The sequence below is a fragment of the Rhinatrema bivittatum genome, chromosome 6 (assembly GCF_901001135.1).
Source record: "Rhinatrema bivittatum chromosome 6, aRhiBiv1.1, whole genome shotgun sequence".
NCBI lineage: Eukaryota > Metazoa > Chordata > Amphibia > Gymnophiona > Rhinatrematidae > Rhinatrema > Rhinatrema bivittatum.
The window spans coordinates 107,241,476-107,257,479 of record NC_042620.1 but is presented as its reverse complement, the minus strand read 5'-3'; the positions used below and the strand labels follow the sequence as shown (position 1 = coordinate 107,257,479).

Below are 16,004 nucleotides of genomic sequence, written 5' to 3'. Positions count from 1 at the left end.
AGTTCCTGCTTGTCTCCCACTTTGCCTTGTTCAAATCTTCCCTCATTCCTGTCTAGTCCCAGTGTCTGCCTTACTCCAGCCCTCGCTTGTCCGTGCCCCTTGCTCTCCCTGCCCCTCTGACTCTCTCATTGCCTGAACTCTACCTGACTTCTGTTTGTCTTGTCCTCCACCTCCCTCGACCCATTGCCTGGCCATGGACACCCCGTCTGACCGCTGCCTGCTTGATCTGTGGACAGTCCTTCCTGCTGTGGATATTCATCCAATGGGCTCAAACTGCGGGGGAAGAAGCTGGTATAGGTGAGGCCTTATCTGCCCTAGCATAGCAGGTCTGCCTGCTGTCGGTGTGGGCCCAGCTGTTCTCACGAGCTGGGTAGTAATAACCTTACCATAGCCCAAGGACTCGCACTCCGTGACATTCAACAATTTATACTACATGCATCTGTGCCAGTTTCCCTTCTTCTGAGGCTTTATCAGGGTGAAAACATGTCAGATAAAACAATCCCTTTCTTTAGCTTGTAGAGCAATCAGATCATTAGATTGACCTTTTAAAAATGAAAATTCAAAGTTGCCATGTTTAAATATTAATAAAATATTCGCTCTCGTACCCCTTTTTTACATTTGCGTACAGTTACATTTTTCTTAATAATATTTTACGAAATTACTTAAAAAACCTACAAGTCAGTTTGTACAAACATGAACCATTGCACCTTTTGCCCAAGGCTTATGAAGTTCCCACAAAAAGCATTGTCAGACTTTGCCTTAAATTTGGACCTTAGTGTGCAGTGAGTTTGCTACATCTTGTGCTTCCTTTCGTCCTTCAAAGGAAGACTAGGTCTGTTACACAGTGTACACACATACACAGCCATGGGACCGCATAGCACTGGGAAGATTGCCCACCACTTCCCACTCATCGTGCTCAGGATTGTATCTTTCAATGCTCTGAAGGTAGGTTCCCTTTGAATAAGAATACCCTCCAGTCACATAGATGAATCCATTCACTGCAACAGCTCCGCACTCCATCCGTCTTTCCATTGTATGTGCCATCTCCAGCCATTCATTCTTTTCTGGGTCATAGCAGTTGGTAGTTGAGGTCTGTCCACCCACAAGATAAAGTTTGTTTTGTAGGGGAATGGAGCATAATCCATATTCTTGGAGAAAAGAAAGGAAATTTTATTTTTTTTTAATTTAACATTGAACTCACTGTAGCATAAGAAAACAGCAATGCCCAAGCCAGCAACTTAAAAACAATTCGGGAGCAGGACCCCCTGCAGATGATGAAGAACAAGGTTGTGGAAGTCGCTCTTTCCCTGGCATAAAAGGGAATTTTTGGTGGCGATGGCAGGCTTGGTTACACACAGGCAGCCTAGGCCTGTACTTGGAGTGGAAGAACAGAGGGTGTGGCAACAGTTCCAGTTCCCCACCGCCCAGCAGGTCTGGCAATTCCAGACATGTTTGTCATTTTCCTCAGTGAAGACATCACAAGAGACTTTACAAATCACCTGGTTATGAATATTAAGATAAGTACTGATATTTCAAAATATGAACTAGAAGGTCTGCATGAAATATATGAAGAGGAGAAAAGTCGTTACACAAGTAAAAAAAACTTTTAGATGCAATGACAATATCTTAAAAAAGAAAAAAAAAAGGAAACATGAAATTATTGGTATGAGATTATAAGCCAGTGGCAACCACCTGTATATGATACCAAAACCAGCCAATAAGGAAGTTTGTTCCCTCATTTGTGTTTAGTAGTTATTATACTAGAGAGGAGAGAGCATGTCAAGGCTTTTGGGTTATTTGCAGTTTGCACTGAAAATACAGAGTCCATCTTTTGTAGAAAAGGGACTGATGACAAAATAGATGTCTCCCAATATGCCAGTATTTTGAAGTCACCTGTGTGTGTGCATGGGTTCCAGCTTGTTATGAATGCTGTGGAGGAAGGCATGGCCTACTGGTTAAAGCAATTGGCTGAGAGATGGGGAAATCCAGAATTCACATTCTGCTTCTCCCACTCCTAAAGTGACTTGCCCAAGATCACAAGGGATATTTCTCACTGCCTTAGGCACCCACTTAGATTATAAACTCTTTGGGATAAGAGACTTATCATATCGGAAGTGTTGTAATCCACTTTGAACTTACTCTGGAAAGTCAGAATAGAAAGCCAAAAAAAAAAATGTATTCTTGGATGATGATGATGGGAAAGGCATATGGTGTTTCTATGCACTGCCAGCAATTTAAGCTCATGATCACATTCATTCATCACACCTATTCATGGCTATTTTGTACTGCCAAGTTTTGCTGGGGGGATGTGGGCATGTTGGGCATTGTACACATGTGGTGTATATATATGAGCACAATGGTTTTGGAAAAATGTGGAAACTGTAATTATGATTGATTGGGAGATACAAAAAGGATAGTTTTCAAAGGAATTTAGCTGGGGAAACTAAGTCCGGGTTTTTCAGGTTGAAAATGCTCCCCTGCTTCTGAGTGGCTAACAGTACACACAGGCTTGCACCACACACATATTTTTAGCAGGTATAAAAAGAGGAGTTCCTATAGATGTGTTTAGGTCGGGGTCATGAGCAATGTGCCTACATTTGGATTTTGAAATGAAATGCACGGTGTTTGGGCCCCCATTCTGCCACACAGAGAAAGAGGCATCACAGAGTAAGCGGGTGCTCTCTTACCCATTCAATTTGTAGGCAGTTTTCAAAGGGAAACTACCCAATTGTTTCCCTTTTTAAATACTGGAAGGTCCATGGGTATAAAACCTGCATACTTTGCAACTATGTGGTGCTACTGGAAGTCTCCCTATAAGCTGATTCCTACTATTTGTTTCTGAGGTATTGGAGAGAAATGCATCTCTCCTCTGTTTTGTTTTTGAAGGGGGTGGGGGCAGGTTCAGTTAGTGAGATAGCCAGTACACGTAGCCTGGTATATAATTTTTTGTAAGCATATTCCTTCCTCAGCTCACTGGCACAAGCACAATTTTTTAACTGCATTACAGTAAGTGAAAAGAAGACATGTTTTAAAATAAAAATAAATGTGACAACATCTGAGAGAAATTCTGGCCCTAATGGGCCTGATTTACCACGCTTCTTTCCCATAGACATATCATAGGAAAAAAGCCTTAGTAAACAGGCCCAACCACTCCCAAAATGACGGTCAAAGTGGACCTTGTGTCCACGGAGATCACATAATATGACGAAGGGCGCACTCGAGGAGCGTTGGTGGGGGGAGGGGGGGGGACGAGAAGGGAGGTTGGAGGTCCGTTTGAGGAGGGGGGGGGGGGGGGGGGGGCGGGGGGCATGGAAGGTAGTGCAGGACGGGAGGTTGAGTGGCAGCTTGTGATTGGCTGGGGGGTGAGGGGACGGAATCTGATTGGGGGAAAGCTATTTGAAGTTACAGAGCTTCAGGAGGGAACATTAGTTAGTCGTTCGGCGGCGGGTAGGCGAGACAGTTTTGCTTGTGCGGGTTAATTCGGTACTTACTTTTTGGCGGGTAGTTCGATTGGTGCTTAATTTGTTGTAAGGGGCCATTGTTTCCCACGGGAGTCGTGCAGGGATCGGCGTTTGGAGTCTGAGGCATGGCAGGATCGTGGGAGCAGGCAGAGCGAGAACGCGGCGGTGAGATGGCAGCGGATCCTGAATCGGAGGAGGCGGCCTGGGTGCCCGGCTTTAGAGAAGAGGTGGAGTTCGAGGAGGATGTCGGCGGCGACTGGGTGAGCAGAGAGCAGGGCGGGGGTGGAGGCGGCCTTCGAGGTGAGATTCGGGGAAGTGCCGGGGGGAGGGTATCAGCCCGAGGTGCGAGCCTTAGCTCTTTTTCTTTCACCTCAACGGCCGGAGATTCAGAGCGGGCGGAGCGGGGGCGGTCCGTTCGTATTGTTCGGCCTCGAGGGTTTGGGCGGGGAGGAGTCCGGAGAGGGGTAGCGAGTGGTGATCGAGTGCGAGGCCCAGTTTCGGAGGTAGGCAAGGGGGCGGGACCGAGTGGGGCAGGGGCTGCTATTCGGGCAGATTCGGTGGCGAGATATGAAGGAGCTGGGAGAGAGGCTGTGAATGTGCCTTCGCGAGGTGTGGTTGAGGGGCTGGTAGACCGGCAGGCTGTTTTTACGGGCAGAGGGGTTGCACGAGCAGACAGGGTTAGCAGTGGGTCCGAAAGGGAGATAGAAGGAGGCGTTGCTAAAGGCGTTAGGGGAGTCAGCTCGATCGGTGGGGGGCGTGGATCTGTTAGGAGGGGGATGGGCCGGGGGCGGCAATTGCTCTCCTCGTGTGGGGACGTCGGTTCATGGGAATATGGATGGAAGGCATTTCAGGGGGGAAATGCGGTAGGTGCGAGGCAGGAGAGTTTTAGGCCACTGCAGAGGGGTGAAAGGCAGCGGGCCCCAGGTGACGCCCGGACCAGCGACGGATTGGGGCGGGGTCGTGGGAGTGTCGTCAGGGCGAGCAGCGAGGGGGAATTTCAGCCGCTGAACAGGCGGGGAGCGGAGGGGCGGGGCTTGGCGGAAGGGCGGAGCATGTTGGTGGGTGCTGGCCTTTTTTCCCCTTCTGGTGCCCTGTCTTCACAGGTGGATCAGCCTGCGGATGACGGAGAATTGCCGGGTCCTTCAGGACAGGATTCATGGAGGAGTGTGGCTCCGAGGGAGGTTCTAGCTGGGCAGCGTGAACGGATGATGCTAGCAGACACGATGGTGGGGGATTCCGATCCAGTTGGTGAGTGGGTAATTTTCCCTAAGAAAGGTGCGAGGGAGGTTCAACAGATCAGGGGTTCTGGTAGTAATGAGGATAGGGGAGAGCGGAGGGCTGGCACGGGGCAAGTAAGTGAAGGTCGGAAGAGCAGCGAAATTGACAACGATAGTTGTGGGAAAAAGGGATCAGCGGGGTCGGGGAAGACTAAGAGGAGGAGGAAGAGGGCCCGTTCTAGCTCCTCGGACTCTTCCTCTTCTTCTTCTTCTTCATCGTCTTCTAGTTCATCTGAGGAAGGGGCGTCAAAGAAAGGCGAGATGGTGGGAGGAGCTACGGTACGAGGTGCCCCAGCATTAGTGGCGTTAACGGAACTGTGGGAGGAAGTGCCAAAATCCATTCGCAAGCGCATTTGGCGGAGGCAATTCATTGATATCTTCCAGTTGTTGGAAGGTAGACGGGGAAGGCGTAAAGAAAAGAAGAAGAAAAGTAAGAGCGACCGTTTTCCGGGGGTGCAACAAAAAGTTGCACGAAATATCCATAATTGGATGAGAGCATTCCTGAGGTTAGCTAGCGTAGTGGGGAAAAAGGATCCCTCTCAGTATGGGTCGCTGTTAGCTTACGCAGACTCGATTCTGGCAGCTAGTAAAACTTACGAAGGATGGTCATGGTTAAACTATGACGAAAGGTTCCGAGACAGGATGGAAGAAAATAAATTTATTACTTGGGGTACTCAGGACGTAGGCCTGTGGTTAACCCAGATGGCCTCCAAGGTGTCGAGTGTGGGGCCCGGGCAGAGTTTGGTCTCGGGGGCAAATTTAAATCGGTCCTTTCGGAAAGAGTTCTCGAGCGGAGGGGGAGGAAAGGGAGGGGTGGCGCGTAGCGACATCTGCTGGCGATTTAATCGTTCCAATTGCAACTTCCCCGATTGCAAATTCAGGCACGCCTGTTCCATATGCGGAGCAGCCCACCCTGCCTTGCGATGCCTCAAACGGCAAGGTGAAGGTTCCTCTGCGGCCCAACAGGCCAAGGGTGGGAACAAACCAGGGATTTGAATTGGCTTGGACGCCGGTTCATATTGCGGCGATGTCGCCTTGGTTACGATTGTACCCAAACCAAGCGGCGGCGGAACTGCTTCTGCAGGGTTTTTCAAGAGGTTTTCGCATTCCTTTCACGGGGGGAGGGGACGTGGGGGGAGGGAGTAATTGTCCGTCCGTACGAAGGCTAGTGGGAGTGGTTCAGAAAAAATTGAGTGAGGAGTTAGTCCTAGGCAGGATCGCGGGTCCGTACCCGGAGGCACCTTTTCCAAATCTGGTCTTATCACCACTGGCGGTTATTCCCAAGAGAGAAGCAGGAAAATTTAGGCTTATACATAATCTATCTTTTCCTGAGGGTAAGTCCGTAAACGACGGGATTCCTCAAGAGTTATGTACAGTGCGTTATGCGTCATTTGATTCGGCAGTTCGGGCAGTGAGAAGTTGTGGTCCAAACGCTTTGATGGCGAAAGCTGATATTGAGTCGGCGTTTCGTTTGCTGCCTATACATCCTGATAGTTTTCATCTGCTGGGATTTCGTTTTCAGCAAGGTTACTATTTCGATAAGTGCTTGCCTATGGGTTGTTCCATAGCTTGTGCTTATTTCGAAGCGTTTAGTTCCTTTGTGCACTGGGTGGTTCAGATAAGAGCTAGGTCTAATAAGATGGTTCATTATTTGGATGATTTCCTGTGTGTGGGAGGGGCCGACTCGGACGAGTGCGAACAGGTCTTGAGCATTTTCAAAGATGTGGCGAGGGAATTTGGTATTCCATTGTCCGAGAGCAAGACGGAAGGTCCCTGTACGAAATTGACTTTCCTCGGGATTGAGTTAGACTCAGCGGAAATGGTTTCCAGGCTGCCCGTTACGAAGGTGGAGCGGTTGCGGAATTTGGTGAGTGAGGCATTGGGCAGACGTAAACTGACACTGCGGGAATTACAATCGTTAACGGGTAGCCTTAACTTCGCGTGCCGGGTAATTCCTATGGGTCGGGTATTCCTGAGGAGATTGTCACACGCCATGTCCGGCGTTAGGAAGCGTCATCATCGCATACGGGTTTCCAAAGGAATACGGGAGGATTTGCAAATTTGGGATACCTTTTTAGTTGGTTTTAATGGTGTGGAATTTTGGCAGTCTGACCCGTCATCTAATCACGATCTGGAGTTGTTTACTGACGCGGCGGGGTCTACGGGTTTTGGTGCCTATTTTCAAGGGTCATGGTGTGCGGCGAGATGGCCTGGTACGTGGGTGGAGGCGGGAGCGACAAAAAATATCACATTCTTGGAATTGTTCCCAATTGTGGTAGCGGTGCATGTGTGGGGTGCGCGTTTACGGGGAAAGAGAGTCGTCTTTTGGTGTGACAATATGGGGGTGGTCGAGGTCATCAATAAAAGATCGGCAAAATGCATTCGAGTTTCGGAGTTGTTGCGGGCTCTGATCTTGTATTGTATGTCCTTGAATGTTACGATATGGGCCCGGCACGTGCCGGGGGTTTCTAATGGTGTGGCCGACTCTCTTTCTCGTTTCAAGTGGGAGACATTTCGAGAATTAGCGCCGGAGGCGGAGCCTTATGGAACGCCGGTTCCTACTTCCCTTTGGAAATTTGGTGCCCCGAAGCCTGGACTATGCTGCGAGCTTCATTAGCAACATCGACTTGGACAGGTTACGTTAATGGAGCTCGAAGGGTGACGGCATTTTTGTCGTCTCTGGGTTGGCACGGTGGCCCTATCTCCGACGTGGCTCTAGTGCGTTTTATTGAACATGCTAGAGTGCATGGTTATGCGAGGTCGTCGGTGAGTCAGCAATTGGCGGGATTTTCTTTCTTTATGCGTGTTCATGGCTGGGGTTTTCCTTCGGGGCGTTTTGTAGTACGTAGGTTGTTGGCGGGGTGGCAGCGTGAAGTGGGGCAGCGAGCAGACTATCGTTTGCCCATCACGCATGATATCTTGATTCGGTTATGGGAAGCCGTAGGTACGCTGTGCTCGTCCAATTATGAAATACTGCTATTCCGTTTGGCTTTTGTTTTCGCTTTTTTCGGGGCCTTCAGGATCAGCGAATTAGTGGCGCGAACGGGCAGTAGCACGGACGATTTGGGACTCTTGGCCAAGCATGTCATTGTGACAAATCGATCGGTGGTACTTGGTATTCCCCGTTCTAAGACAGATCAACAAGGTCGCGGGTCATCTGTGATGTTGACTGCTGTGCCAGGCTTGAATACCTGCCCGGTGGCAAATGCAATTCAATATTGTAGATCGCGGCCTGAGGGAGTGTCGCCATTTTTGGTGCACGAGAATCTAAGTCCGTTGACCAGGTACCAATTTAAAGCGGTACTTCGTCGGGCGCTGGTCCTGATCGGATTGGAGGGGAGGCGATTTGGAACTCACTCGTTTCGAATTGGAGCGGCAACCTCTGCGGCGGGGGCGGGATTATCCGGTGGGGTGATACAGAGGATCGGACGGTGGAGGTCCAGTGCCTATAAAGGCTATATCCGCCTAAAAGGGGGGATGTCAAAGAAAGGCGACTAATTGTTGTTTCTTTTAGGTGCAGTGTCCGCTGATATGTCGGTCTGGATTATCGGACATTCATATATACATTGGGCACATAAGCACGCGCAAGGCCGGCCTTATGGTCCTCATTTGGATCTACAGAACAGAGGGGTGCGAGTGCATTGGATGGGACGGAGAGGCATGCGATGGGACGAGTTGGTTCCGTATGTGAAGAACGAATGCACACGTCTCAGACCGCCTCGTGTTGTGGTGATTCATCTGGGGGGAAATGACTGGGGACGGATGGCTGGCAGGCAATTCATCAGCATTGTCCGAAAGGACTTGATGACTGTGTCAATCTTATTGCCTACCACCGTCCTGTGTTGGTCGGATATAATCGCTAGACCTACTGAATGGAATAATGTGATGTGGAAACGTAGCAGATCCAAAGCTAACCAACAGATTGGTTCCTGGTTGGCTCGCTTAGGGGGGAGGCACGTCCGTCACGAATGGTCATGGGGTAAGAGTACGGGGCTATTTGGCTCCGATGGGGTTCATTTGTCCTTCCTGGGTACTGATTTGTTCTTAAATTCCATTCAGGAGGTACTGGAAGTATTATTTCCTAAAGTAGCCGAGGCCGCATCTTTGGGGGGTCACAGGACATAGGATGCCTGTGTCTGTGGCGCTTGGTCCGAGCCAGCAGAGTTAAAGCGATGGTTGATGGTAAAGGGATTTCAACAGGAGACATGTGATGGTTGACAACTGGGCTGTTGTCAGGGGGTGGTCCCTTGCTGGAAGGAGGCGGGGACTGCTGGGGCCAGACCCCTGGCAGGCGGAGGCAGGGGTCCACTCAGGTTGGCTCCTTGTCGGAGGACAACGGAGGCCGGAACTTGGAGTGAGTGCCAATTATGTAAGCCGGGTGGCTGGTGAAGGCTATCCTGCCGGAGTGGCGGATAGACGGGGGAGGAAATGTTGAGATCCCTTAACAATAAATGGTCGATGTTTTAGGGCTCGGACCATTTGTGAATAAAGCTGCGGCCTTTGTTTTCCCAACTTATTTGTCTTGGAGTCATTTATGTTCAGGGTGGTTGCGAGTGAGTGTGGTCCTGTATGTTTATATTATGACGGTCAAAGTGGACCTTGTGTCCACGGAGATCACATAATATGACGAAGGGCGCACTCGAGGAGCGTTGGTGGGGGGAGGGGGGGGGGACGAGAAGGGAGGTTGGAGGTCCGTTTGAGGAGGGGGGGGGGGGGGTGCCGGGTGCATGGAAGGTAGTGCAGGACGGGAGGTTGAGTGGCAGCTTGTGATTGGCTGGGGGGTGAGGGGACGGAATCTGATTGGGGGAAAGCTATTTGAAGTTACAGAGCTTCAGGAGGGAACATTAGTTAGTCGTTCGGCGGCGGGTAGGCGAGACAGTTTTGCTTCCCTCCCACCCACCCTATTTGGTGATATTGTTCACTGTTTGTATATGGAACTGAACAAGTTGTGTTTTGGGCAGGTCGTCGCAGCTGGGGTGCTTGGTCCGAGCCAGCAGAGTTAAAGCGATGGTTGATGGTAAAGGGATTTCAACAGGAGACATGTGATGGTTGACAACTGGGCTGTTGTCAGGGGGTGGTCCCTTGCTGGAAGGAGGCGGGGACTGCTGGGGCCAGACCCCTGGCAGGCGGAGGCAGGGGTCCACTCAGGTTGGCTCCTTGTCGGAGGACAACGGAGGCCGGAACTTGGAGTGAGTGCCAATTATGTAAGCCGGGTGGCTGGTGAAGGCTATCCTGCCGGAGTGGCGGATAGACGGGGGAGGAAATGTTGAGATCCCTTAACAATAAATGGTCGATGTTTTAGGGCTCGGACCATTTGTGAATAAAGCTGCGGCCTTTGTTTTCCCAACTTATTTGTCTTGGAGTCATTTATGTTCAGGGTGGTTGCGAGTGAGTGTGGTCCTGTATGTTTATATTATATGAATTATTTGTGGCATGTTATCTCTCTGCTTGATATTTGTTGCATTTACCTGTCTGCTTTTGTTAAAAAAAATAATAAAGTACTAAAAAAAAGAATGTATTTGAGGTTTTTTTACTGAATAGATGAATACCTGAAATTATATCTCAAAGTGGAAAGGTAATATAATAACAGTCCAAGTCTAGAATTGCAGCAGTCATCAGGAAAACATTCTCTTTACCTGGGTGTGGACTAGTTGTGACTGTACTCCATTCATTGATATCTGAGCGGTAGCTCTGAACTTTCTCATAGGTGCAGCTTCCTCTGTAACCATAGTGACCTCCTGTTACATAGATGACATCACGCAAGACGCAAGCTGTGGCATTTCCAACACCTATTTAGTTAATTGTATAGCACATTGTCAGTTTTTTCACACAAGGTCACTTCAACTGCGATTACACAGTTCAGCTTTTTGCCGATGGCAAGATGGTCTGAAATCATAATCAAGAGCTTTTTATACTGAAATTGACAGAAATGATCAGGCAGTCTGTGTCTTTGCTTGGCAGCTTTTTTTTTTTGTTTGTTTAATCTCTTCCTTTTAGCTCAACTATTGCAACAACACTCCTGGGCCTTAGAAATAAGCTAAAAGTACATCACATACCCCTAAATACAGGCCCGATATAATAAAGTGTGCTCAGCAGGGCGCACAGTTTTACCTGCGATTGTGCGCAGACTGTACTCCCAATGCAGCAAGGAGGTTTGCAAATAAAAACTGTGTATGCTGCTTAGCGCCCTGGCATGGAGTTTCCATGTTAATTAAGGCATTAGCTATTATCCCCAGTGCAGAGAGATGCACTGGCTTAACTCAGGTTTTGGATTTTGCGGAATATAAAACTGAGAAATAAATAAATTTAGTGTAGGAAATTTTACAGCTAGTTGAAAGTGGAATAAAGTTTCCAGTGCTAGTCTTTGGGCAGAAGAAGGAGTTCTGGTATCCTGAACTGTACTTGGGATTAATGTACACAAAAAATGCTTTGTGCATACAAAGCTTGTTTTCTGTGAAGAAAACATGATTTTTGTGCCCATAAATCATGTCTGAGACACCACCCGTGCCACCCCCTGCCCCCGCCACCTGAGTTAAAATGTGAGATCAACATTATCTGAGCACACATTTTACCTTGGGTTTGTGCACACATTTTTAACTCCCGATGCATTAACATACCATTTGTTTACTGCATCTGGAGTTAAATTTTAGTGCAATAAAAAAGAACTGCTGCTCATCCTGATAGGCATTGATTCGGTGAAATTAACAGCTCCTTTTCCAATTTTCTGCTAAGTTTAGCGAGGTGTAGCTGCTTGTGGTGTTCTTTAACAGGGCCATTAATTCCACTAGGGCTGACTATTTTAAAACCTTAGATCTCTCTGGACCAGCCATAGCTCTGTCGTGTCCATAACTGCTGAGTCACAAGATTGCATTCCCCTTTCCATGGGGATGTGCTTGTTTTTCAGCTGAAACACGGTTGGGGGGTGAGGGGGTTAGCTTTCTCATATGAATTTGAATTTTTTTTATTGTTCTGGACACAGTTGATTATTGTGTATTAATTACCAATATTTAATGCAAGCTATAGTAAACATTTTACTTTCATCAAGCAAGCACTCTTCCCCTAACCCTTCTGTGAACTGTATTCCATTTTCTTTTAAACCCTTTAGTTGACAATTCAATTTTTGTGTGACGTAAGAGGCTGAGTCACTTAGGCCTTTTTTTTTTCATTCTAAGCTCAGTTTTTTAACAGATCTTAGGGCTGAAGTCCGCGTGCACAGAGTGCATATGAACCTCAGCCATCATTTTCGAAGCAGACTTAAACGTGCTTTGAAAATGAGTGAGTACAGAATGCATGCCCACATTTACGCCACCATAGGAGGCAGGTATAAATCTTCCCATGGACATTCACATACATACTTTCCATTTTAGTACATGGTTTCCCTGCCCTAACCCTGCCCCAAGAGTGCTCTGTCAAGTACGCGTAAAAGTATATGTGCAATTGCTTCTGTGCGCACTTTTAAGCATACATCCCCCAGGGTAATTTTCAAAAGGCCTATATACAGGTTGCATGTAAAACAGTGCTTTATGAATGCATAAGCTTTTGAAAAATTGACTCCTCTGTGGCTATGGGAAAAGACCTTAATGAATCAGGTCTATAATGAAAGGCACAGTGTTATTTGTTTTAAACAATAGACATACTCCACCAAGTAATCACAACACTGGCTGTTGCAGTGCGTTTTTTTTGCATAAACACGCCCAAACGGAGAGAAATCCAAGGAAGAAAGAAATGTTAGAAATTCTGCTCCATACCTTTAATCATGTTTGTAATGTGAATCCATTCCTTCTTTAGAGGATCATAGCACTCTGCTTCTGGAGTTGGGGCTCCCTTTCGGTAGCCTCCCAAAGCATAGACACAGCCAGCCAAGGTAACTGAACAATGGTAATACCTCGCAGAGAGCATGGGATTGCCTTCTGCCCACTCATCAGTCTCTGTGTTGTAGACCCAAACAGTGTCAAGAGCTTCTATGTTGTCAGTTCTATAGCCTCCAGTTATATAAATATTTGGTCCTAGACAGGTGGTGCTATAGCTTTCTCTTGTGTGGTCTGGCATCTCTGCTCCTTGGATCCAATTGTCAGTCAATGGATCCCACACATGGACCTCTGATAAAGGGTGCCAATAATACCCTCCAATAACATAGATGTTGGCTGTGGATCGTTTGGAAATCTTTGTTTTGGGCTTCAAAGCACAGTAGATCAAAGCTCTAATCTTGTTTTCACTAAGCAGATATGGCTTTTGCAGTTCTAAAGCTGTCCTCAGATATGTTTCATCTAAATCTACTTGAATACACCTCAGTAGGTCATGAATACATTCAGTTCTTTTCCCCACTTCATGAGCTGTCCACTTAATAACTGCCTCCATCAGTGCCTCTTCTTTACACACATTTAGATTCTCTCTGGATAAAATATAAAGTAGTTTCTCGGTACTGATGTCCAGAAATTCCTCCTGTCTCCATACCTCTTCAAATCTTGCACAAATTATCCTTCTTGATTCTTTCTCCAGTTCTGGACAAACATGGAATTCTGCAAAGCTGTGCATCCCTATGCAGTTATCTACATCAAGATGCCTTACCAAGAACTGCTCACAGGCTTTCTTTACAGAAACAAACTGAAGTAAATCTGCAGCCTGAAGAAGACTTTGCACATTTCTTTGAGTTATTATTATCTCTGATGTGTACGTATAATTTATTAGGGCTTCAAGTATGCTGTGATCAATCCCAGAAAGCTTAATCTTATTTTTAGATTTTTCTTTCATGTCCGCTGTGAACATCACTTTAAAATAATGACTGCAAGCGGCTAAAGCAGCTTTATGACACTGAAAGACTGGTCCAGAAGAACACTGCAGAGTTATATCAGTAAACAAACCACTGATGTAAAATGTTCGAAAAGCATCCAGGAAGTCCACATGATGCGAAGCATCACTAAAAATATAGGAATAATCTTCTTGTCCTTTAAGTGACATGCTGTAAAATGTTCAATAACCCAGCTGGGTGCTTTTAGTTCAGTGACATATTTCATCAGTCATCTGTGCTCATCAGTGTAGACAGCAGCTGTTCAGACATCTACAAAAAAAAAAAAAAGCAAAAAGGGGAGTATGGACCAGCTGGCTGCCAGCCCCCAGCATCTTCTTGCCACTCTCACTAGAGCATCAGGTTGTACTGTACAACAAGCAATACCATCCTACCTGTACCCCCTCTCACAGTCATATGTAGCAATCGCTTTCAATTAATATAAAAAGATTTTCACTGTTATAAGGTCCTAACATACTGCATGTAGAAAAAAGAAGCTATTAAATTATATCTACTGAAAAATCAAAATACACATGTAGGCAGCCCTGGATTTGTCAACAAGCACCCATTATATCTGTGCCTAGGGCAGCAAACATTTAGGGGCAGCAGGCTGGGTAAGATTTGTTGCTTCCCATCTCTGAGGAATCTCATTCAGCAGAGAACAGCCTTCTGCTACCCTGTAACTGACTCTTTCTGCTAGAAGTGGGACTTTAGAAGCACCAAAAGTGCCTTGGGGTGGCAAAATTCTAAATCCCGTCCCTGTACGGCTTTTTCATTCTTCTAGTCCAAAAGTCTGTACTGTAAATTTGGCATGGGAAAAATACAGTAGCATAACTGGCCCTTTTCCTATTGTATATCATGGCCATGAGAAAAAAAGGGGCAGCAATCATCTATCTAACATCGAATGCTCTTCCTCACGGTGTCAGTTCTATTTGGCGCCAGACAACTCGCCCTCGGTCTTTCTTCTCCAGAGAAATGCAGATCATCATATTTACTGGACATAAAGGGTAGGTAGCCCCTCTCCCCTCTCCCCCCTCCGAGCCTCCTCCCATAAGCACTACATTAAACCACCCTGTCACTCCTGCACTGTCTTTACATTAGACAGCTACACATACTAGCGCCTCCTTAAATAAACCTGATCATTGAAATACATTGTTACCTGACATTTACATCGGGGAATGTGTGTGTGCAAACTGTTTGTCAATCCCGGCACCGGGCCCTGTGTGTGTCACACACAGGCAGTTGCAGGTGTGCAAACAACCCAGCGAAACACAAAGAGAGAGCAGAGCACGGTGCACAGTGCTCATTGTTTTACTGCAGAGAAAGTCTGGCGACGTTTACCTGCTCCCGGGCTCCGTTTTCTAGCGCCTGGAGATAAAGAGCCCTGGCCATGGGTCGCCACTCGCTGTCAAGTCCCAGGACCCTCGCCATTGGGCAGCGCGGGCGCTGAATGCCCATCTTTGGAAGGCAGTTAACTTGACAGCCCGCGAGGGGAGATCACGCTCCTATTTTGGTGTCCCAGCTGTTCGGTGCGCCCCTCCTTCTCTGCCCCCCCCCCTTCCCCCAGAGCCGTTCTATTCCCAGTTCTCCGCCCCCTTCGCACCGCGCGGCAAGGTCCTGGCGCTGCCATGGCAACAACAGGCAGCCCGCGGCCTGCACCTGACGCCGCGCCAGGGGAATCTCCCGCCCCCCATCCTCAGTGAATAGCAAGGCCAATCAGCTAAAGGCAGATAATTTCGAGCGAGCTTCCCAGCGCTTCTAAAATAAAACATAATGCCCTGCCATCAGCCAGCACACGCTTAGCAGTCGCCCACTATCATTTTCATAAGCAGTAGTGACCGTTTTTCAGTAAAGACCCTGCTTTTTTTTTTTTTTTATATATATATATGCGCATAGGGGTCCATGCAATATCGTGAGCTCAGGCTAGCCTGTGATGGGACGATTTGGACGTCTGAACGCGCTAAGCTAAAACCCAATGCGTCTGAAACACGCTTCCAAACTTGCTCTTAGCTAATAGCTCTCATCACATGTAAAAGTCATGTAAATGAAGTTATTAGCTATTGCCCCGATGCAAAAAAAATCACCACACACCCGACATACACGTTTTTACACGCAAGAATTAATGCCGGCCTAGAGCTGGAATTAAGTCTTGATGCACATCAAGGGCTCAAAAAAAAAAAAAAAGCAGAAATTATTGCTTTTCTGTGGTTCCTCCTCTGTGGTCCTGATACTAAGTAGGAGGAACTATAGGAAGCAGCATGAAAAAAAAAAATCTTGATGGCGGTCAGGTTAGGAAACGGATGCTCAGTTTACGAGTGTCCATTTTCCTAACCCGTGCACAACCAAATTTCCTGGGCTCCCAATGAGTAAAGGTTTGTAACTGTGTTAAAATACCAGTTTAATGTGGAGTAATATGCATTGGCTCTTGTTACAGATTTGAGTACAGTACATTATTTATTTATTAGCCATTTTATATACCGT

At 47.3% G+C, this 16,004-nt stretch overlaps 1 protein-coding gene across 1 annotated transcript; it reads right to left on the bottom strand.

Annotated features, from left to right (window-relative positions):
- Positions 1-457: 457 nt before the first annotated feature.
- KLHL23 (kelch like family member 23) lies at positions 458-15,046 on the bottom strand. Its single transcript, XM_029605702.1, has 4 exons — positions 14,865-15,046; positions 12,487-13,796; positions 10,375-10,527; positions 458-1,148 (listed from the first exon to the last, which is right to left on the bottom strand). Exons 2-4 carry the CDS (start codon positions 13,694-13,696, stop codon positions 838-840), a joined length of 1,674 nt encoding a protein of 557 aa, XP_029461562.1. The 5' UTR covers positions 13,697-13,796; positions 14,865-15,046; the 3' UTR covers positions 458-837.
- Between the last annotated feature and the right edge of the window lie 958 nt (positions 15,047-16,004).